We start from the raw sequence: 23,116 nt of genomic DNA, 5'->3' as shown, positions 1-23,116 counted from the left end.
TTGTGACATGTTGGGCTTCATGTTAGTGGTAAATTTAGGTCGATAATTTTTGCATTTATTTGTGAAAAAAATGGAAATTTGGCAAAAATTTTGAAAATTTTGCAATTCAAATTTTGAATTTTTATTCTGTTAAACCAGAGTTCTGTGACACAAACTAGTTAATAAATAACATTTCTCACATGTCTACTTTACATTAGCACAATTTTGGAAACAAATTTTTTTTTTGTTAGGAAGTTATAAGGGTTAAACGTTGACCAGCAATTTCTCATTTTTTACAACAAAATTTACAAAACCATTATTTTTTAGGGACCATCTCACATTTGAAGTCACTTTGAGGGGTCCATATGACAGGAAAAAAAGCCAAAAGTGACAACATTCTAAAAACTGCACTCCTCAAGCTACTCAAAACTACTAGATTATTAACCCTTCAAGTGCTTCACAGGGACTAAAGCAACGTGGAAGGAAAAAATGGAAATTTTAATTTTTCCAACAAAAATTTTCTTTTAGCATCAATTTTTTCATTTTCACATGGGTAACAGGATAAAATGGATCCTAAAATTTGTTGGGCAATTTCTCCTGAGTACACGGATACCTCATATGTGGTCATAAGCCACTGTTTGGGCGCACGGCAGGGCTCAGAAGGGAAGGAGCGCCATTTGACTTTTTGAATAGAAAATTAGCTGCAATCGTTAGCGGACACCATGTCGCGTTTGGAGAGTTCCCCGTGTGCCTAAACATTAGAGCTCCCCCACAAGTGACCCCATTTTGGAAACTAGACCCCTGAAGGAACTTATCTAGATGTGTCGTGAGCACTTTGAACCCCCAAGTGCTTCACAGAAGATAACGCAGAGCCATGAAAATAAGAAATCATTTTTTTCCACAAAAATTATTTTAGCCCCCAATTTTTTATTTTCCCAAGGGTAGCAGGAGAAATTAGACCCCTAAAGTTGTTGCGCAATTTTTCCTGAGTACGCTGATACCACATATGTGGGGGTAAACCACTGTTTGGGCACACGCTGGAGCTCGGAATGGAGGGACCACTGTTTGACTTTTTGAAAGCAAAATTGGCTGGAATAAATGGTGGCGCCATGTCGCGTTTGGAGACCCCCTGATGTGCCTAAACAGTGGAAACCCCTCAATTCTAACTCCAACACACCCCTAACCCCAACCCTAACCGCAAACACCCCTAACCCTAATCACTAACCTATCCCTAATCCTAACCCCAATTCCAACCCTAACCCTGACTGTAACTCTAGTTCTAACCCTAACCCTAGTACCGATCGCCCCCCGCCAGCTGGTGTGGGGGGGGGGGGGGTCAGTTTAGTGTCTCCAGCCATGTCCAATGCTACTGCAGCATCGGCCATGGCTGGATTGTAATATTTCATCAAATTTCATTGATGAAATATTACTATCGCTCTGATTGGCTGTTTCACCTTCAACAGCCAATCAGAGTGATCGTAGCCACGTGGGGGCTAAGCCACCCCCCTGCGGTGAAGTATAAAGGGTCCTGTGTGTGCACAGGTCGGGTGACCTTTCATTGACCCCGGTCACCCGACCCGTAGTAGGCTGACTTATAGCATGACGCCTACATAGGCGTCATGGGTCGGGAAGGGGTTTAAAAAAAAAAATTCACTTTCTAGTCCCTGCAACTCTGCCAAAAATGCCATAAGTTATCAAAATATCATATGGACCCAAAAATAATATGCATAAAAATGTCAGCTCACGTAAAAAAAAAAAACCCTAGCGCAGCTCAATCTATAGAAAAATATAGTCACAGGTCTCAGAAAAATCGCAATAGAACCACATTTATTTTTTACACATTTTTTATTATTGCTGAAAAGCTTTTCAGCACGTAAAAAAAAATAAAATTAGACTAAAATATTAATATTACAAAAAAGATAAAATAATAGTTTGATATCGCTGTAATCGCACTGGCCTGGTGAATCACACTGCCAGGTCATTTTTACCATAAAATGTATGCCAAAAAACCAAAGCCAAAAAACCATGGTGACATTGCAGAGTTATTCTTTCACAATTTGTTCTTATTTTTCACGCAACAATATTAGTTCTAGGGTGCTGTCGCCAGTTGTAATATTTTTTCCTGTTTTTTTTTTTTTGTTTTTTTCCTTAGAATACATTCATCCAGCAAAAAACAAGTTATGGCTCTTAGAATAAAAGGAAATAGAAAGTGAGAGCAAAAATTAAAATTGGTCGTGTCCTTAAGAGGTTAAGAAGATTAGTGTGGATAACTAGAGGAGCCTCTTCTGGCAGACCAGGGCTGTTTCAGTACATCATGGTCGTGCAATCACTCTGATCAGCGCAGTCCGTCCATGCACAGCGGTGCCTGAACACCTACTGTGAGACATTCCTGGGCTTAGTTTTGCCTTTGGATTAGTAAAACTTACCATGTAGACTTCCAGTGGTCAGAAGAGCTCGCGCTTTATCAGCCAGGTCACTGTTTAAGGTGTTTCCCAGCAGTAATACGTCGATTGCTTCTTGTTTGGAGCCATCAAAAAAATTGTTCTGTATCGTCCTAGTCACCGACCGCGCACCGTCCTTCAACTTCCCACCCTGCAAAAAGGACCACGTTAACCATGCTGACTGATTTTCTATACATAAAAAGGACATTTTCTTCATTTTTTAATCCTTGTACACATCTAACCAAGCTCAAAAGGTTTGGTCTAAGTTATCTATAAAAGAATCTTGGACCTTTAAATTAGGAATCAGTGGAATCCAAAAAGTTAAAGAGCCCGAGCACCGACATCTTGTGGTTTTCCCCACTTAAAGTGAACCTGCCAGGAACTTTTGGGTCAGCATATTAATCATATTGCAGAGTAGGTTAGCAGAAGACAACTTCACACAGACCTTCCTGGTCACAAAGCGCGAGGATGGGAAAATTCCGGGAGGATCGCAAAACTAGTTGTGAATTGTCCCATCCTCAAAGCTACCCCTACGAACTGGATTTATTCCTGAGTTTATTATTGCATGGCTGTGGCGCTACGTGAGGAATAATGCAGACAAGCACTGCAGAGAAATGACCCGCTCCTGAGGTACTAGCCCGGATTTGGCCCACCCACGAGGCACTAGCCCGAATCCGGCCTGCCCCCGAGGCACTAGCAGCCTTATTTATATAAAGATTCAAAGTGAATTTTCTTCATGATGAAATATTCATTTCAATGCAGGAAGATATGTCCCTACGGGTGTGACAGAATTACCTTCATTTCTATCTGAAAATCCACATGGACACTCTCATGGCACCATCCGAGGCCATAAGCCTCTGTACAGACTCCCCGAGTATGATGAATACATAACAGACTGGATACACAACACCAGGAGCTCAGACTACACCTATAATATCTCCAAAGCTCAGATAAATAACACAATGAATGGCAAAACTGAAATCTAATTAAATAGTGGAAAAATAAAGGCCATATGGAGATTCTAGGCAGAGTCAGAACCTCGTCCTTGCAAGAGGGTATATACGGAAGATATAATCAATGACAGGATGCCATATACGCCGCTTAGATTAGGAAAAGTCACTCATTTCCTGTGTGACATTTCCTGACAATCGTAAACTTTTGCAAGTTTTCTAGTCTTCCACGAGCTGGACTCATAAAATGCTCATTTATAATTTGAGTATTATACAGCCATTCTGACATGACCTAAAAAGTAAGTGCACCAGTGTCATCAGGTCAAGGAACTACTCGTATTAATTAAAAGGAACCTGTCAAGTGCACGATTGCCGCCAGGTATATTTTTTTCTGATACTCTGGTGCCGCCCCAGGTGATTGACAGGTCTTTCCCATAGCGAGAGCTGGAGGAGTCCTCTACCTGATATAGGTTATTACTGAATACCAATGTTCACCCGGCGTCAGATGTGGGAATAATGCGGCGGTCGAATATGCAAGCTACATCAGCTGGAACAGAGCAGGTACACGGCCAAGCAGTATTACACCCTCATCAGCATCAGAAACGGCGATCGGTAGGTTACAGGGTTTGTCCCATAAATAATACTCATCCACGGGATGATAGAGCGCTGGTGGTATGGCTGTGGAGATGTCCACTTACCTCAAAAATTGGAAAGGAGCTGTATTGAGCATGTGCGACCACCACTCCGATAGACAGTGACATAAGCAGTGGTCGCACATACTCACTACTGCTCCATCCACACAGGGGACTTTGGGATCCAAGTATATATATATATAGCCTTTGGGAAACGCCCTTGGCATTTCACACTACCCAATACCTAAGTGTTATCTTGTAAGAAATACTCACCATTCATTGACAGAATCAGAAGGTGAGGAACCAAGAGGAAGCAGGAGAAAAGCAGGCGAGAAGTTAGACTTTAGGAACAAAGACTTTAGGAGAAGAGAAAAATTTAAAAAACAGAAATCTTTACAGTGGCATGCAAGGAGTTAATATGGTCATAGACATGATGCATAAGCGGAAAGGATAAGAAAAAAAATTAATGTTAGTATATGGTAATATTGAGGACTAGAACGTGCAGGAGGCTACGATGGGCAGTTAGGATCTCACCGAATGACTGCCGGCACTAAACGGCCGCAGAGCAGTAAACAGTTACCGATTGGCTGATCGAAGTGAGCGATTTGTAATATATCACTCAGTGCACATAGGCTGCCATCAGCAGCGCGAGTCCGGTTTACACAGGACAATGTGCTGCCGAGACGGACGATCTTCTGCGCTGAACAAAAGATCATTTCACCAATGAGTGAGCGTTTTTTGCTCTTTCATTGGGTGATCGGCAGCCTGTTTACACTGAAAGATTAGAATGAAACTCACGATAACCTTAAGAATGCTCACTGACGATTATGTTTCAGTGTAAATGGAGCCTTAAATTCCTCTAAAGTGAGATAAGTGGCGCTACAGGCATTTACCCAGGTATATCAATTGTGCGTAAATGGTCAAAGCACGTTTATTTTCAGTAACACATGAGGCATAGACTTATCTTTACGCTGACTCTTCTTGTAGGTTGAATTGATAAATGGTTATTTACCTTTTATATTAGCTCCTACAGTTTATTGTACTGTTGTACTGTTATCTTTGCAAAACAGGGATGCAGGGTTACTGAAAAATATTTGCTGATATGTTAATTACACATTATATCTGGCCACGCTGTTTGTTGACTTCTTAAGCTTGTTGATACTTCCTCTCTATGATTGCCACAGGTGGTGTTAGTTGGCCTAAGAAGCCCTGAAGTCACAGCTGCTTTTATCCCAGCAAGTCAGCGAAAGGGCGAGCCATGGTCCATGCATATTCAGGCTAGCGGACTAGAGCACACACTGACCCCCCCACCACCACCACCACCCTGTGTCTCCACATTTTTATTATTTTTTTTTGAGGTGTGGAGACATGTGGGGTTGGGTCAGTGGGTGCTCTAGTCCGCTCGCCTGAAACCGCATGGACCAGGGATTGATCGCCCGGTCTCCTTTTACTGTGGGCATACTGCTACTCAGACAACACATATTGAGGGTAAAACTGTGTGGCAATGTTTTACTGATCCACAAAACAGACAAATAACACAAAACAGTCCCAGCAAAATACCTAAACTGTTACAAAATTACAAAGTCTAACCCTTAAAGCTGACTCGCCAGGGTAAGAGCAGCTGTGATTTCAGCGCTTTCAAGGCCGACTAACCCCACCTGTTGCAAGCATAGAGAGAAGGTATAGACAAGCTTAAGGCTGTGTGCACACGTAGCGATTTTTAAGCGTTTTTGCCGCGATTTTCGGCGCGAAAACGCTTAAAAATCGTGTACAGAACGCCCCCCATGCATTCCTATGGCATTCCGCACATGCTGTGCTAATGCTGCGCTTTTTTCCGCGGCAGAATCGCATCGCGGAAAAAATCGCAGCATGCTCATTCTTTGTGCGGAATCGCAAAGAATTGCCGCGATTCCGCACCCATAGGAATGCATGAGAATCTCTTACTTCCCGCATATGGCTATGCCCACCATGCGGGAAGTTAAGCGTCTCATGTGCGGTTGGTACCCACGGTGTGGAGGAGAGGAGACTGTCCTCCAGGCCCTGGGTACCATACCCCTGTAAAAAAAGAATAAAAAATAAAAAATCGGAGTATATTTACCTTCCGGCGTCCCGCGATGCATTCCCGGCCTAAGCGTTCCCAGTAATGCCTTGCGGCAAGGTCCTGTGATGACGTGGTCTCGCGAGATCGCTATAGCAACGCGAGACTGCCTCATCACAGGTCTCGCAAGGCATTACTGGGAACGCTGAGGCCCGGGAATGCAGCGCGGGACGCCTGAAGGTAAATATACCCCGATTTTTTTTTTTTTAGCATTTTAACATCCTATCTTTTACTATTGATGCCGCATAGGCGGCCTCAATAGTAAAAACCTGGTCACACTTGTCAAACACTATGTTTGATGAGTGTGACCAACCTGTCAATCACTTTCCAAGCGATGCTTCAAATCGCTTGGAAAGTACTTGAATATTGCACGCGAAAATCGCGGCAAAATCGCGATCATAATCGCGGTGAAATCGCGCGGGAAAAAACGCGCGATTTCTGGGAAGGAGTCCGGTTTTTAGTAAGCTTTTTAAAACGCTACGTGTGCACATAGCCTTAGAAGTTGATTGTCCAATGAAATACAAGGCGAGGTGACCGGAGCATGGGCGGACATACCGCCGGTTCAACCAGTGCATTGCACGGGGGCCCAGAGGCTCCAGGGGGCCCCTGCAGGGCGGCTAATGATGAGGGCAATCTGGCCAGTTTCTCCAGGCCTGAGGCTACGGGGGGGCCCCTGGCCAGATTGCCCTCATGTGTCGCGGCGGGCAGGGAGAGATCCCAACAGCTCCGCTGCCTGCAAGAGAAAACAGCAGGAGCGGAGCTGCAAGGATCCTTCCTGCCCGGCGCCAGCGCTTCCTGTGTCTCTCTGACACAGGGGTGAGCGCGCCGCTGAATGACGTCATCATTCAGCGGCGTGGCTGCTGTGCCTGAGAGACACAGGAAGCAGCCGAAGGTGGTGATGCTGCGGAGTGGACATCATGTGAGGTACTGTCCTGCCTGTCACTGCTGCTGTGCGTGCGACTGTGTATGTGTGTATGTATGTAGTGTGATGGAGGTGATGGGGAGAAGGCCATGATGGGGGTGATGGGGAGAAGGCCATGATGGGGAGAAGGCCATGATGGGGTGATGGAGAGGGCAATGATGGGGATGGTGGTGGAAGAGGAAATGATGGAAGTGGTGGAAAGGGCAATGATGGGGTGGGGGAGAAGGCAATGATGGTGATAGTGGAAAAGAATTATGGGAGTGATGGGGAAGGAGGCAATGATGGAGGTGGTGGAAAGGGCAATGATGGGGTGGCAGGGGAGAAGGCAATGATGGAGGTGGTGGAAAGGGCAATGATGGGGTGGGAGGGGAGGAGGTAATGATATAGGTGGGAAAGAGGGCAATGAAGGGGTGGGGGAGAGGAGGACAATGAGGGGTTTAGGGGATTGGGATGGGAGGAAGTGGAACTTATAATGGACTTAGGAACAGGGGGAGGAAGACATTATTTTCTCTTATTATGTCTAACAGTCCCTTAGTATATAGTATACGTACTTATTATGTATAACAGTCCCTTAGCATATAGTGTACTCACTAATTCTGTATAACACCATCCTTAGTTACATAGTTTCCTCTTTCATTATGTATAACACCATCCCTTATTACCTACCATCCTCTCTAGTTATATATGGTGCCGTCCCTTAGTATATAGCTTCCTCTGCTGTTATGTATAGTGCTGTCTCTTACATAGTGTATTCTTTTTAATTTTGTTATTAACAGTGCCCTCTTTTATTACAAAGTCCCCTCTTTTTTTAGATATAAAATGACTGCTGATGGAGGATCCGGTGACCAGACTACCAGTCCATCATCTCCTCCATTAGAAAGGAAGCTTTCCTAGTCATCATTGCATTATACAGCTAACAAGACATGACGGTATGTAATAAAAAACATGGCTCCATATAATCCAATATGTAGGGAACGGTGCTGTACATAGCTAGAGAGGGCACTGTATAAAAAGGGACAGCAATATACATAATAAAGGAGACCATGTAATATACATGTATATGTGTGGCGATAGATATATATATATATATACACACACACACACACACACACACACAGTGGGGCAAAAAAGTATTTAGTCAGTCAGCAATAGTGCAAGTTCCACCACTTAAAAAGATGAGAGGCGTCTGTAATTTACATCATAGGTAGACCTCAACTATGGGAGACAAACTGAGAAAAATAAATCCAGAAAATCACATTGTCTGTTTTTGTTTCATTTTATTTGCATATTATGGTGGAAAATAAGTATTTGGTCAGAAACAAAATTTCATCTCAATACTTTGTGATATATCCTTTGTTGGCAATGACAGAGGTCAAACGTTTTCTGTAAGTCTTCACAAGGTTGCCACACACTGTTGTTGGTATGTTGGCCCATTCCTCCATGCAGATCTCCTCTAGAGCAGTGATGTTTTTGGCTTTTCGCTTGGCAACACGGACTTTCAACTCCCTCCAAAGGTTTTCTATAGGGTTGAGATCTGGAGACTGGCTAGGCCACTCCAGGACCTTGAAATGCTTCTTACGAAGCCACTCCTTCGTTGCCCTGGCGGTGTGCTTTGGATCATTGTCATGTTGAAAGACCCAGCCACGTTTCATCTTCAATGCCCTTGCTGATGGAAGGAGGTTTGCACTCAAAATCTCACGATACATGGCCCCATTCATTCTTTCATGTACCCGGATCAGTCGTCCTGGCCCCTTTGCAGAGAAACAGCCCCAAAGCATGATGTTTCCACCACCATGCTTTACAGTAGGTATGGTGTTTGATGGATGCAACTCAGTATTCTTTTTCCTCCAAACACGACAAGTTGTGTTTCTACCAAACAGTTCCAGTTTGGTTTCATCAGACCATAGGACATTCTCCCAAAACTCCTCTGGATCATCCAAATGCTCTCTAGCAAACTTCAGACGGGCCCGGACATGTACAGGCTTAAGCAGTGGGACACGTCTGGCACTGCAGGATCTGAGTCCATGGTGGCGTAGTGTGTTACTTATGGTAGGCCTTGTTACATTAGTCCCAGCTCTCTGCAGTTCATTCACTAGGTCCCCCCGCGTGGTTCTGGGATTTTTGCTCACCGTTCTTGTGATCATTCTGACCCCACGGGGTGGGATTTTGCGTGGAGCACCAGATCGAGGGAGATTATCAGTGGTCTTGTATGTCTTCCATTTTCTAATTATTGCTCCCACAGTTGATTTCTTCACTCCAAGGTGGTTGGCTATTGCAGATTCAGTCTTCCCAGCCTGGTGCAGGGCTACAATTTTGTTTCTGGTGTCCTTTGACAGCTCTTTGGTCTTCACCATAGTGGAGTTTGGAGTCAGACTGTTTGAGGGTGTGCACAGGTGTCTTTTTATACTGATAACAAGTTTAAACAGGTGCCATTACTACAGGTAATGAGTGGAGGAAAGAGGAGACTCTTAAAGAAGAAGTTACAGGTCTGTGAGAGCCAGAAATCTTGATTGCTTGTTTCTGACCAAATACTTATTTTCCACCATAATATGCAAATAAAATGAAACAAAAACACGGGTATTACATACCTGGTAATGTGTTTTTTCATGAGACATGACGGCACCACGAGAGAGGGGATCCGCCCAGCGAGGACAGGAAATCTTCAAGATAAAAGGGGCGGCTCCTCTCTCCGCATCAGTTGTTTTACAGAGCACGAGAGGAACTCCGCAGGTTAGTGTACACATAAATAATACAACTTTAATACTGCTAAATTTCCGACACCAAGGGAGTGTATAATACTAATAATGCACCCAACTAATGACGTGATCAATAGGGCGGGAATATAAGGGTGCCGTCATGTCTCATGAAAAAACACATTACCAGGTATGTAATACCCGTGTTTTTCCATTCTACATGACGGCACCACGAGAGAGTTACAGAGATTTGTATTCTCTTTAGGGGGGGGGGGGGGGGGAAATCACTGCTTGTAACACTCTTCTCCCGAATGTGAGATCAGAGGTAGCAGATAGGTCTAATCTGTAATGTCTGAAAAAGGTAGATGGAGAGGACCAAGTGGCCGCCTTACAGATCTGGTCGAGGAAGGCGTCCGCTCTCTCCGCCCAGGACGTTGTCATGGCCCTCATGGAATGGGCTTTTAGGCCCTCTGGAACAGCCCTGCCTGCACTACTATATGCTAGTATGATGGCCTCTCTCACCCATCTAGCTATAGTTTGCTTAGAGGCTTTAAGGCCCTTCCTTGCCCCCTGATATGAAACAAACAGGGCCCTCTGTTTCCTCCAGGGTTTTGTCATCTCTAAATATTGTAGGATACATCTCCTAACATCTAAGCAATGTAGCCTCTCCTCCTTGTTACCGGGGTTAGGACAAAAGGATGGCAAGACTATTTCCTGAGCCCTGTGGAATTTCGACACTACCCTAGGGAGGTATGCTGGGTCTAATCTTAAGACAACTCTATCGTCCATAACCTGAGTGTATGGCGGGTCTGCTGACAGTGCGTGTAAGTCCCCCACCCTACGTGCCGATGTAAGTGCCACTAATAAGGCTGTTTTTAAAGTTAACACTTTATCTGATGTCACGTCTAGTGGTTCAAATGGACTTTCTGTTAGAGATGATAGGACTAAGTTTAGATCCCAGGGAGGAGGTTTAGGAGATGGGACAGAGTTAGCTCTAGTACAGGCCCGGATAAACCTGGACACCCATCTATCATTTGCTAGGTCATAGTTGAATAATGCTGCCAGGGCTGAAACGTGTACTTTGAGGGTGCTGACAGCTAAGCCCAAGTCTAAACCCCTTTGCAGAAACTCTAGCACTGCCCTCACCGGTACTTCTCCCTCCCGTATTGGGCCTGAGGTGGACAAAAATTTTCTCCATATTCTCCCGTATATTTTTGTAGTCACTGGCTTTCTGCTACTGATTAGGGTGGAAATTAACCTTTGTGAAAACCCTTTTTTCTCTAACAGTGACCTTTCAAATTCCAGGCTGTCAAATGCAACCTGGAGTTCGGAGGGTGATTGAAGGGACCCTGTGTTAGGAGGTCGTGGTCCTCTGGGAGTACCCATGGGTCCGTCACTGACATCACTCTTAGCCAGTAGAACCACGGCCTTTTTGGCCAAAAGGGAGCTATCATAATTACTCTGGCTCGGTCCTCCCTGATCTTCTTCAGGACTAATGGAATGAGGCATATCGGAGGGAAGGCGTACAGGAGACCTGATGTCCATTTTATCCTGAAGGCGTCTACCGCCAGTGGCATGTCTGCTGGACTTAGAGAGCAGAACTTTTGAACCTTTCTGTTGGTTTTTGAGGCGAAGAGATCTATTATGGGTTTCCCCCACATAAGCATAATCCGTTGAAAAATGGACTCTTTTAGGCACCATTCGCCTTGCTTCAACCGGTTCCTGCTCAGAAAGTCTGCCTTCAGGTTGTCCACACCTCGGATATGCAGGGCCGATAATGAGAGAAACTGACGTTCCGCTAGAGTCAGGATTCTTCCCGCTATTTTCATTAATGACCGAGAACGGGTGCCCCCCTGATGGTTCACATATGCTACTGCTGTACGATTGTCTGATAGGACTTTCACGTGATGTCCTGTCAGGTGTGTCAGTAAACCTTCCAGCGCCCTTTCGACGGCAAGCAGCTCCCACTCGTTTGAGGATAGATCTTTTTCGTCCTGAGCCCAAGGATCTTGAAGCCATAGGGTGTCTAGATGGGCTCCCCAGCCCCAAGGGCTGGCATCTGTCGTGACTACTCTAGAGGCTGTATATGTCCAGGGTACTCCCCTTGGAGAGGACTCTATCTGTAACCACCACCTGAGTGACTGGAGTACAGGGTCCGGGATGGTGAGCTTTTGCTCTAACTGCCCCTGAAGCCTCAGATCGTTTTGTAACACACACCACTGAAGTTCCCTTGTGTGAAACTGAGCCCATTTTATTGGTGGTATGCAGGAAGTTAGGGATCCCAACACTGACATGGCTTTCCTCAGAGTCATTACTGGCTTTCTTAATGTTGTCCTGATTAGGTTTTTGATTTTTTCTTCTTTTTCCTCTGGGAGGCGACATTCCTGCACCACCGAGTCTATTGTTAGGCCCAAAAAATTCTGGATCATTGCTGGTTCCAGTTTGGATTTTTTGAGGTTCAGTTGCCAACCCAGAGTCTGAAGTGTCTCCATCACTATCTTGACTTGTTCCTGACAGTGAGAGAAATCTCTCCCCACTATCAGGAAGTCGTCCAGACATGGTATTACCAGAGCATCTTATTCCCTGAGATGTGCCGAGACCTCCGCAATTAATTTCGTGAAGACCCGGGGGGCTATTGCTACCCCAAAGGGCAGAGCCCTGTATTGAAAGTGATGCCACTGAGATTTTATCTGGACTGCCACCCTGAGATATTTGCGGTCTTGCTGCCGGATCGGGACATGATAGTAAGCATCCTTGAGATCCAGGACCGCCATGTAACACCGAGGAAAGAGGAGTTTCACTGCAGATCTTATGGTTTCCATCTTGAATGATGGGACTATCAAATATCTGTTGAGGCCTTTCAGATTTATAATTGTCCTCCAGGAATTGTCTGGTTTCGTTATTAGAAATAGGGGGGAGTAAAAGCCTTCCTTTTTTTCTTTTTCCGGAACTTCTTCCAGTACGAGTTTCTGTATGAGTGACAATACCTCCTCTTCCAGACTCTCTTGTCTTTCTTGAGAAGATTGCACTGGAGTCTGAATGAATTTTGTGGTGGCCAATGGTGGAACTTTAATTCCAGACCTGACCCTACTATCTGTCGGATCCAGGTGCTGGATGAGATTCTCTCCCAGGCTGGGAGGAAGTGAGAGAGCCTTCCCCCCACCTGAGAAGGACCGTCACTGGGAGGGTTTTTTGGCTTCCCTGGAGGGCTTGCCGAAATAGAAGCCTCTCCCTCCTCTGTATCGCCTGTCAGAATTGTTTTTGTCTCGATCTCTGAATTGTTGCTTTCTGAATTTTCGGCCCCTCTGAAAGGAGCGCCGAAACGCTTGAAATGGTTGTTTTGGAAAATTTTTCTTTGTATCACCCGCATTTTCCAACACGTCATCCAATGCTAGTCCGAACAAGAAATTTCCCTCACATGGCAGAGAGCACAGTTTCATCTTTGCCTGAGTGTCCCCCGGCCAGCATTTTAGCCATACTGCACGCCGTCCTACATTGGTTAAGGCTGCTGACTTTGCTGCTAGTCTGGCCGAGTCTGCAGAAGCCTCTGCGAGAAAGTCTGCCGCCGCTCTAATAGCCGGTAATGCTTCCAGAATTGACTCTCTGGGAACTCCATGTTCTAGTTGATCCTCCAAGTTGTCTACCCATATCTTTAGAGACCTAGCCACACACGTAGCTGAGATAGCCGGTCTTAGTGCCCCAGCCGAGGTTTCCCAGGCTGTCTTAAGGCAATTGTCCGTCTTCCGGTCCAGCGGTTCTTTCAGAAACCCCAGATCCTCAAAGGGTAGGGAGGTTTTCCTGGCGACTTTTGATATCGCAACATCGATTTTGGGAGCCCTATCCCAGGATGAGGATGCCTCTTCCTCAAAGGGATACCTCCTCTTCAGAGAATTAGATATCTGGGACTTTTTCTCTGGTTTTTCCCATTCGCGTTTTATGAGCCCTTCTAGTTGCTCATTAATAGGGAAGGTCTTACGCTTTTTCTTTTGTAGTCCACTGAACATGAGTTCTTGGGCTGTCTTTTTTGCTCGCTCCTCTACCAGCCCCATGGTAGATCTGATTGCTTTAATAAGTTCATCCGTAGATTCTACTGGGAACGTATCTTCCCCATCTGAGCTACTATCTGAATAGTGCGTTTTATTTGAGTCCTCCTCTGACCCTGTATAGTCTTCTTGAGAGACCCCTGAGGGGCTGGATCTATCCCTAGTTTTCCTATCTGCATCCGCAGATTGTAATGCACTTACTGACTTACAAACCTCTGTTTGAATTAGGGACCTCAGACTATCCGAGAATGAGGGAGTCTCCTCCGCTATTGTTTTGTTAATACACTCCTGGCATAACTTTTTATTCCAGGCTGTTCCTACGGGACTTTTGCATAAAGCACATTCTTTATTCTTAGATTTTCCCCTACTTTTCTTAGGGACTTCCTATACTCCACCCCGCCAATGTATGTAAGAGAGGGAGGAGAGGGAAGAGAGGAGACAAGAGAAAGAGAACAGACATTAGAGTACTGGACTTTCTCGTAGTTCACTCACCACTCGGACGCTTTCACAAAACAGGTACCGGATCTGGAGGCTGACTGGTCTTCTCACTGTCTCCTAAGGAGACTATGGACCCCTCCTTCTTGCGTTGACGATCCGCCCGTGCGCTGCCCGAGCGGCTTCCACTGCTGCTGCGGCGTGTCTGGCTCTTTTCGTGTGAGCGTGACCGCCTTTCCTTTGCTTCCTGGCGTGGTTGTATATGCTCTGGCGAGGGGCTCTCCATCCTGCTGTATATGTCTGCTGCTATCCTGTGCTGAGAGCAGTCACACCCGACGATGTAATGGTGTAGTGACGCCAGCCACTACCGGTTTAAATAGCAGCCCCCAGCTTCAAGCTGCTTAGCAGGAGCCACCTAACGAGAGCAGTCACCTTCAGCCTAAGAGGGAAGGTTATTCCTCTTTTTTTTTTTTAAATTGGACCGCCTGGTCCCCGTACCCCGCTTGCGCCCTCTGTGCGCGCGCGCCACTACCTGTGTCCGCGCGCCCCCTAGTGACTGCGCACACCCTCCTGTGTCTCTGCTGTGCGCGCCACCTCTACTTCCGGGTCGCCGCTTACCACTTCCGGTTTAGCGTCGGCTTCCTCCCAGCAAGGCCCCGCCATGCGCGCTACCAATGCGCGCGTCCTTGCCGCCCTGGTGTGCTCAGCGGCGCGAACCCGGGTTTTCCGGTGAGCGCCTGGGCCCCATACCGGTCACCTGCGCTCTCCCTCTTACCTGAGGAGAAAGGATGGACGATCCACTATACCCACCAACGTATACACCAGGTAAGCCTTCCAGAGCCGAATTCTGCGGGGACTGGCGTCTGGTCTCAACAGGGCGGGTACACCAATGTGGCACCCCCGAGGAGCAATATCTTCGCCCAGGCACCGATGTGTCACATGGGCTGCATGGCCACCGTACGTCGACAGGGAGGGAACACGGAAAGTGGCCTCCGTGGACGTCTTACGGGGTACATTTACATCTTGGAGGGTACACCGCCTGTGGTCTCCAAGGTATCCAGCTTCACCCGGGCATCTGCCCCATGGGCTGTGGCCATGCACTCGCTCAGGGGGGACATAGGAATATATGACCCCCGAGGCGACTACCGGCACCTGGTATCAGGTGTAGCAGACCGGTGCCTGCTATTTGATTACCCGACCCAGGCCCAGGCATCCTCTTCTTTCTTCCAATCATCAAGAGGTTTTCATCTTGAGGGTTTCCCATCGAGGACAGGAAACCAACTGATGCGGAGAGAGGAGCCGCCCCTTTTATCTTGAAGGTTTCCTGTCCTCGCTGGGCGGATCCCCTCTCTCGTGGTGCCGTCATGTAGAATGGAAAAACAGACAATGTGATTTTCTGTTTTTTTTTTCTCAGTTTGTCTCCCATAGTTGAGGTCTACCTATGATGTAAATTACAGACGCCTCTCATCTTTTTAAGTGGTGGAACTTGCACTATTGCTGACTGACTAAATACTTTTTTGCCCCACTGTATGTATGTATATATATATCTCTCTCTATGTCGCCATAAAAGGAACGGGGCCCAGACTCATTTCTTGCATGGGCCCCAAGCTGTCAGTGTCCGCCCCTGGACCAGAGGGTCACAATCTGGCTTTTCCAAGCATCTCTATGGAGCCAGGTTACCAGTGGGTCTCATTCCTGGCTTTTCCAAAGGTATACATGGGGCTAAGATGACCAGTAGGTCCAAATCCTGAGTACCCCAAACATATCCATGGGTTCAGTGATGGTTAATTGAGCAGACCTGTATTCTTTCAGATGGGGACTGAGCTGGCATCCTGTAGAATGTCAAATCTGTGTCCCTCATGATGGAACCTTGATCTGGCAGCTATCCTGTAGAGCAGGGGGTCCCCAACCTTTCTTACCTTGAGAGCCACATTCCACTATGAAAGTTGGTGGAGAGCCACACTGCAGATAAAGACATAGTCAAAGCCAATTTACTAGTAGAAAATGCTGCGGAACCCGCACAAAGAATTGACATGCTGCGAAAAATAAACTGCTGCTTTTCCGCAGCATGTGCACTGTGGATTTTGTTTTCCATAGGTTTCCAACTTTACATGGTACTGTACACCGCATGGCCAAATACGCTGCGGCTCCGCAGCCAAATCCGCAACGTGTGCACATACACCAGGATATTCACTCATTTAAAGGGAACCTGTCCCCCCCCCCGGGCCTATTAAGGTAAAAGAGCCACCTTCAGCAGCACTAAGGTTGCATTCTCTGAAGGTGGCTGTTATGTTTTTTATCCCTATTACCCCAGAAATAATTACTTTTATAAACTTCGCACCATACCTGTTTTGAGTCAGGGATGTATGTTTTCTCCCCGACTCAAGCGCCTCGCATCCATCATGACCCTCTGGCCACTGGGCGCCACCTCCTCTGTTTCCTCACGCCATCGGCCCCTGCGCTGTACAATCATTCGGGCATGCGCCGTCCGCGCTGCCCTGGAACTTACATCCACTAATGTACGGAGATCACGCCTGCGTGTAGCGGAGGCCCCAGATCCTGCCCCGCAGTGTGTTTTGATGTATTCACACTGCGGGGCTGGGAATCTGGCCCCTGCGCAGCGAGTGTCTCTGCGCCTGTTCCCATCTCCCTCTGCCTCTTTCCGACATATTACAGGTGCAGAGATCTGCACTAGACAGGCAAAAGATTCAGCCCCGTAGGAGGGAGATGGGGACAGCCGCAGAGAGACTTACTACGCAGGCGCCAGATTCCCTGCCCGCAGTGTGAATACATCATAACACATTGCGGGGCAGGATCTGGGGCCTCCGCTACACGCAGGCGCGATCTCCGTACATCAGTGGATGCAAGTTCCAGGGCAGCACGCATGGCGCATGCCTGAAAAATGATTGCACAGCGCTGGCGCCGGTTACGTGAAGAGATAGAGGAGACGGCGCCCGGGGGACTGAGGGGGATGATGGACGGCTGCGAGGCGCTTGAGTCAGGGGGAGAAAACATACCTCCCTGGCTAAATACAGGTATGGCGCGCAATTTATAAAAGTCAATATTTCTGGGGTAATAGGGATAAAGAACATAACAGTGTGGACACTTAAAAAAACTTAAGATAACTAATTTACTTCAAATGATCCTGTTCCAACATGTTCTCTGTCCTTCACCAGTATCGTTGACGGCAATCAGTGATTGCATTCACGCCTGTGCAGTGGCACGGGTCAATGTGCTCTATAGAAGCCGCAGTAGATTTGTGAAGTCTCGCGAGACTTTGTGCGACTTCAATAGAGCACAGTGACCCGCGCCACTGCGCAGGCGTGAATGCAGTAACTGAATGACATGCATACAAAAGGAGGGGCGGCAAATTACAGGCGGTGGGGCAGGTATTACAGACAGCGGGACGGCTCCCTTTCCTGTGACCGTCGGTGAGCCACATGTCAGGAGCAGGTGGCAGGGCGGGTATTACAGACACCAGGGCGGCTCCCTGTGGACTTTTCTTGTGACCGTCGGCGAGCCACATGTCAGGAGCAGGCGAGCCACATGTGGCTCGCGAGTTACAGGTTGGGGACCCCTGCTGTAGAGTGTTCATAGCTTTGGTTTGATAAAGACTGATTCTTTGGATCTCTTGAATGCCTGTTACAGAGGCATATCTCCTTTCTATAGTTCACAACTATTGTCCTTCAAGCCATAATCCACAGGTCAAAGGGAAGGGGCGATTAGGTTGACCCACATTGTTTTATCATTTATAGTTTAACCTTCAATGTTTGCAAGTCAACAACCTACATGGCCTGGTATAATGTGTAATCAACACAGCAGCAAATATTGTTCAGTGACCCTACACATGTTTTGCAAAGATAACAGTACAATAAACTGTATGAGCTGATATAAAAAGGTAAACAACAACCATTCATCAATTAAATATCAATTCAACCTACAAGAAAAGTCAACGTCAAGATAAAAGTCTATGCCTCCTGGCTTACTAAAAATAGACGTCTGGATAATAAAGATAAAATGTTGAGTCCTCACAGGAACTCTAGAATTAAATGTCTGTAGGGAGTTCTTCACCCCCAGAACACAGGGGGGGCCTGTAGTAATTGTCGCACAAGCTCCATGCAGTTTTCCCCCCTTCAATTAGCCTGCTCCGCTGCCTCCCTGTATTTTAATTGACAGCGCTCATTCTGGGCAAGCTCGCCTGCCCTAACACAAAAGTCCAGAGGGCGCAGCGCACACATTCAACAAGTGGGGATTCCCAAAGCAAGAAATGGAGAGTCCCTTTAAGTGGTTAGAAGAGGTGAAGTAAACACACCACATGAATGCTGGTCAGTCTTAAAGGGTTTCTCAGGCTTCATTTAAATTTTAGGAGAGTGACTGCAAATTGCCAAATGCTGATGGTGTGCAACGTGCACACACTAAGGATTTCTCTCTATCGTCATGTGACGGCAGGTAAGCAATTTGCACATTGGTGGACAGGTGCAGAATAGCAGCTTTTCCGGATTCTGTCAATGTAATATGTTATGTTCACAGAAATGACACTAAATAACAATGTAATAATGAGAGAAGCGGATGAAAGGATAGTAAGCACATCGCATTCTCGCGGTCACAAGACGACAGTTCAAGCTTGAAACAGATGAAAATACTGACAGTGTGTAGATTGCAGGCTGTCAGGTTATGGCAATTTGCAGTTACAAGTGAAAAGAGAAAAGTTCATGGCATCATCCTGAGCCAAGAACCAGACTTGAACGGCCAGTACCGATGAGTCCCATATGAAGGATAGGCCGTGCAAAAAAACGTACCAGAGACCGGGAAATCCAGAGGATATTACTCACAATTTTGGTAAATTATATCAAGACAGACCAATCACTAAATCTAACAAATTTCTGACGTTATAAAGAAAGTTATTGGTCATTTATAAACCTTCTTCATCATGTTGTCATCGGTGATGATATCCATTACCGAGACCTGAACAAGTTGTAGCAAAATCAAGGAACATCTTTTACAAAGAAAATATACATAGCTCTCATAATATATATATATATTTTTAATCCTCAGGGTTTTCAAGACCTCTGCTTGCTGTCATTCATTGACGACTTTTATTGCTTTCATCTAAAAGCTAAAAATCATTCATTTTTGGTCACATAAGCTTATGTATATTTACGTTGTAGTCATCATCAGAACTCAAGAGGGGTCTCATCTGGGGGACCCTTATCTGTCAGGAACAGCAAGTAGCACAACTAGAACTATATACACACCACTTGTATATAACTTTGTCGAAGCAAAGTTGCTAGTGACTTGCGATCTATAATCTAACTTTTTTTTTGTGAAGGTCTCGAGGCAGTAGATCCCAACCCAACCCCATTGCCAACATGATCTTTCTAACATATGACCCTCACTTCGGGTGATGCCAGTGGAAACATGGATTTTTGTGATAAACTCACCGTAAAATCCTTTTCTCCGAGACGATCATTGGGGGACACAGGTACTGTGGGTGTATGCTACTGCCGCCAGGAGGCTGACACTAAGTGGATGAAAAAAAGGTTAGTTCCTCCTCCGCAGTATACACCCTCGCCTCGACTGCAGGCGGAATCAGTTCGGTGTAAAAGCAGTAGGAGATTTACAAGAAAAAAAATCAGCCTCAATGTAGGTAACATGTTTAGAAAACCCACCTGGTATCATAAAAACCTATTAATAAGCAAAAAGGAGCCAATTGGCTAACAGGGTGGGTGCTGTGTCCCCCAATTAGCGTCTCGGAGAAAAGGATTTTACGGTGAGTTTATCACAAAAATCCCTGTTTCTCTTTCGCCTCATTGGGGGGACACAGGTACTGTGGGACGTCCCAAAGCAGTCCCTGGGTGGGAGTTGATTCACCGGTCCAAGCTACACGCCCCTACTGTATAAGGGTGCGCCACTGCCTGGAGAATCCTTTTACCCAGGCTGCATGTGCTGAAGCCAGCGTATGGACATTTGTAATGTTTGGACAGTGTGTGCCAGCTGAACCAGGCTGCCGCCTTGCCTACCTGCTCCGCTGATGCCTGGTGCCGAATAAACCCGCGAGGCGCCCACTGTTCAAGTTGAGTGCGCTCTGATCTCTGCTGGCATAGAGCTGCGCCTCTGGTGCGGTAGGATTCCTGAATCATCAGGCGAATCCACCTGGCTATGGTCGCTCTTGAGGCAGCAAGTGCCTTCCTGCGAACCTCAGAGAGCACGAAACGTGTGTCTCTCTGACCAAAAGGTTGCAGTCCGCGACCCGACCTCCTGGAAGCTCTTCCCAGGTCTAATGTATGAAGAGCCCCTTCTACCCGGTGCACTGGTGCCGGGAAAAAAAAAAGGAGGGCAAGGCAATATCCTCATTAAAACGAAATGAGGAAACAACCTTCTGCAGAATAAGGGGGGAGCTGGCCTCAGAACCACCTTCTCCTTGTGAGATATCAGGAACAGAGCTTGGCAAGATAGAATTGCCAGCCCCGGGACCCGCCTGACTGATGTTATCACCACGAGGAACACCACCTTCCAGGGGAGGTATGTCGAAGATACCTATTGTAGTGGCTTGGATGTAGCTTCCTGCAAAAGCCTAGGACCAGGTTAAGGTCCCAGTTGTCCCGAGGGGTCCTATAGAGGGGTATCAAGCATGAGACCCCCTGGCTGAAGGTCCATACCTGCAGATTGGTAGCGATTCTGCGCTGAAACAGGATGGATAAGGCAGATACTAGTCTCCTAAGGGAACTTGGAGCAAACCCCGAGTCCATGCCGGACTGGGAAAAAAAGACGCCAAAGTGTTGCGAATAGAGAGTCCCAATGGAGAACGACTGTGGTCCTAACACCATGAAGAGACAATCCTCCAGGTGTGGTAGAAAATATGTACTGAGGTGGGCTTCTGTGCACTAACCATTGTAGTAACCACATTGCGTCCGAACCCAGCCTGGGCCAGAAACCAAGATTCAACAGCTAAGTCGTCAAACATAGGGCCCCTGGATACGGGTGGTAGGTCGGGACCTGAGAAGGTAGGTCTGGGCGCCCTGGCAGTCGCCAGGGAATGTCAGCGAGTAGCTGCACCAGGTCTGCGTACTACGCCCACCGAGGCCAATCTGGGGCCAGAAGCGTCACTGGAACCTCCTTCTGCCTTGATCCTCTTGATGACCCTTGGGAATAGCGGCAGCGGAGAAAATAGGTATGGGAGGCTTATACTGGTTCCATGGCAGAACCAGTGCATTCCCGGCGCTTGCCTGCGGGTCCCGGGACCGAGGCAACCAATGCGACCACCCTGGCTCCTACCCCGGAAGCCGTCCGTTCCACATCCGGCGATCCTCAACATCGGCATACTTGCCGGAAAAGACCTCGGGGAGTAGTGACCATTCCCTGGACACGACTCTGCCGGCTGAGGACGGCCGATCACCGAGTGATTCCTCTCGGCTCAGTGAGGGATGTGCCTCAAATCGTCTGCAGCGGGTGCTTCCCTGGTGATTTATGTTAGCCACTGCCGTGGCGTTGTCCACCTTAATCCGGACGGGGCGGCCTGCTAGAGGATGCTGAAAAAATTGCGGAGCCAGCTGGGCTGCTTTAATTTCCAACAAGTTGATTGAGATGCGTACCACCTGCGGCAACAACCTTCCGTCGCGATGGTGAAAAAAGACTGCTCCGTACCGAGGAAACCGGCGTTGGTTGTGACCACCAACCCCTGGTCCGGGGAAAAAGGTTTCCCCTGAAGACGGGAGGAACTGACTGTCCTCCATCCAAGTGCCTGTCTGACCTGCCTGGGCAACCAGCACTGGTGGTCGAGTGAGAATGGGCTCTTGTCCTATGATGACAAGAGGGCGTGCTGCAGGGGGTGAGGATGGAGTTGGACAACTGGGATTGCGCCCATTGCTGCCACCCTCTTCTTTACGACCCTCATGCAAAGACAAAAGGTATGAGGGACTGGCTGGAGAAGTATCTGGACTCCTTGCCGAAGAGCTAGGGCCTAGTCTTGACAAAGGATCACCAACCCTCTGGAGGTGCTGAAGATCAAACTTAAAAGGGAACTCCTTCGAACTGGGACCGGGGATGATCTCTCCAGGTTGACCAACCACCTTAAGCAGGCAAGAGTATCTAGCATGATGTTGATGTTCTCCTCGCATGCTGGATATGAGGGGCCCTTGATCAAAAGGTCAACTGAACAAGGCAAGATGACTATGCCCCGGGAGTGCAGGATGGCTATGACGACCACCCTGACCCCTGTGGACACTCCGGGGGCGGTAGCAAGCCCGAAGGTAAGAGCTGCGAACTGAAAGCGAAGCGTAGAACTTTCTGATGTGGAGAGACAATGGGGACGTACAGGTACGCTCCTCCATGTTCTATAGCCGCTATGACCAAGTGATAAAACTCCATCCAGGACTGTCCTGATCCTGACAAATCCGTCCCGAAATTTAAGGACCAGAATGGGCCTGACAGCCCTGACCCTTTGGGGACCGTGAACAGGTCGGAATAGAAACCCTGACCTCTTTCGCCTTCCGGCCCAGGGATGACAGCGCCGTGCTTCCGGAGCAACCCGATGGGGGTTGTTCGACAAAGTCTAACTTGTACCCCGAGGATACCAGCTCCCTTACCCATGTGTCGTGCACGAAGGCGAGCTAGACGTGGCGAGACCAGAGTAGGCGACTGCCTACTCTGCTGGTGTCGCCCGGCACTTGCCTCGCGCTATTAGGCCGAAGATCCTCGGGATCTAGGTCCCCTTGATCTGGGGTTGTTGGTATCGCATTCTCCCCAATGGGCTGGATCCATATGAGACTTGATGAGTCCTACTTGGGGCAACCTGCAACTGGAGTAGGTTGCTGAAGCTCCCCTGGGGTCGTGAAAGGACCGAAACAGAGTCTGAATCAGATGATGAAAAAAGCTGCTTAACCCCTTAATTGAGGGAGAAAACTTTGTGCCCCCTGTGGAGTCA

The 23,116-nt window shown here is 47.4% G+C and overlaps 1 protein-coding gene across 8 annotated transcripts in view; it reads right to left on the bottom strand.

Moving 5' to 3' along the window:
* LOC141097395 (synaptojanin-1-like) overlaps positions 1-23,116 on the bottom strand; it is a 236,399-nt gene that overhangs the window by 169,095 nt on the left and 44,188 nt on the right. For 7 of the 8 annotated variants that reach the window (XR_012233941.1, XM_073584532.1, XM_073584535.1 and 4 more), the window contains exon 12: positions 2,406-2,571. Coding sequence is in view for 7 of the 8 variants with exons in the window: in XM_073584532.1 (XP_073440633.1) it covers positions 2,406-2,571 (166 nt within the window). In the remaining variant the exon portion in view is untranslated. The remainder of the gene's footprint in view (positions 1-2,405; positions 2,572-23,116) is intronic. The other variant, XM_073584533.1, reaches the window with a different exon arrangement.

This window comes from Dendrobates tinctorius, unplaced genomic scaffold, assembly GCF_039654945.1.
Source record: "Dendrobates tinctorius isolate UK_male_01 unplaced genomic scaffold, ASM3965494v1 ptg000084l, whole genome shotgun sequence".
Lineage (NCBI taxonomy): Eukaryota > Metazoa > Chordata > Amphibia > Anura > Dendrobatidae > Dendrobates > Dendrobates tinctorius.
This window is presented reverse-complemented; position numbering and strand designations above follow the sequence as displayed.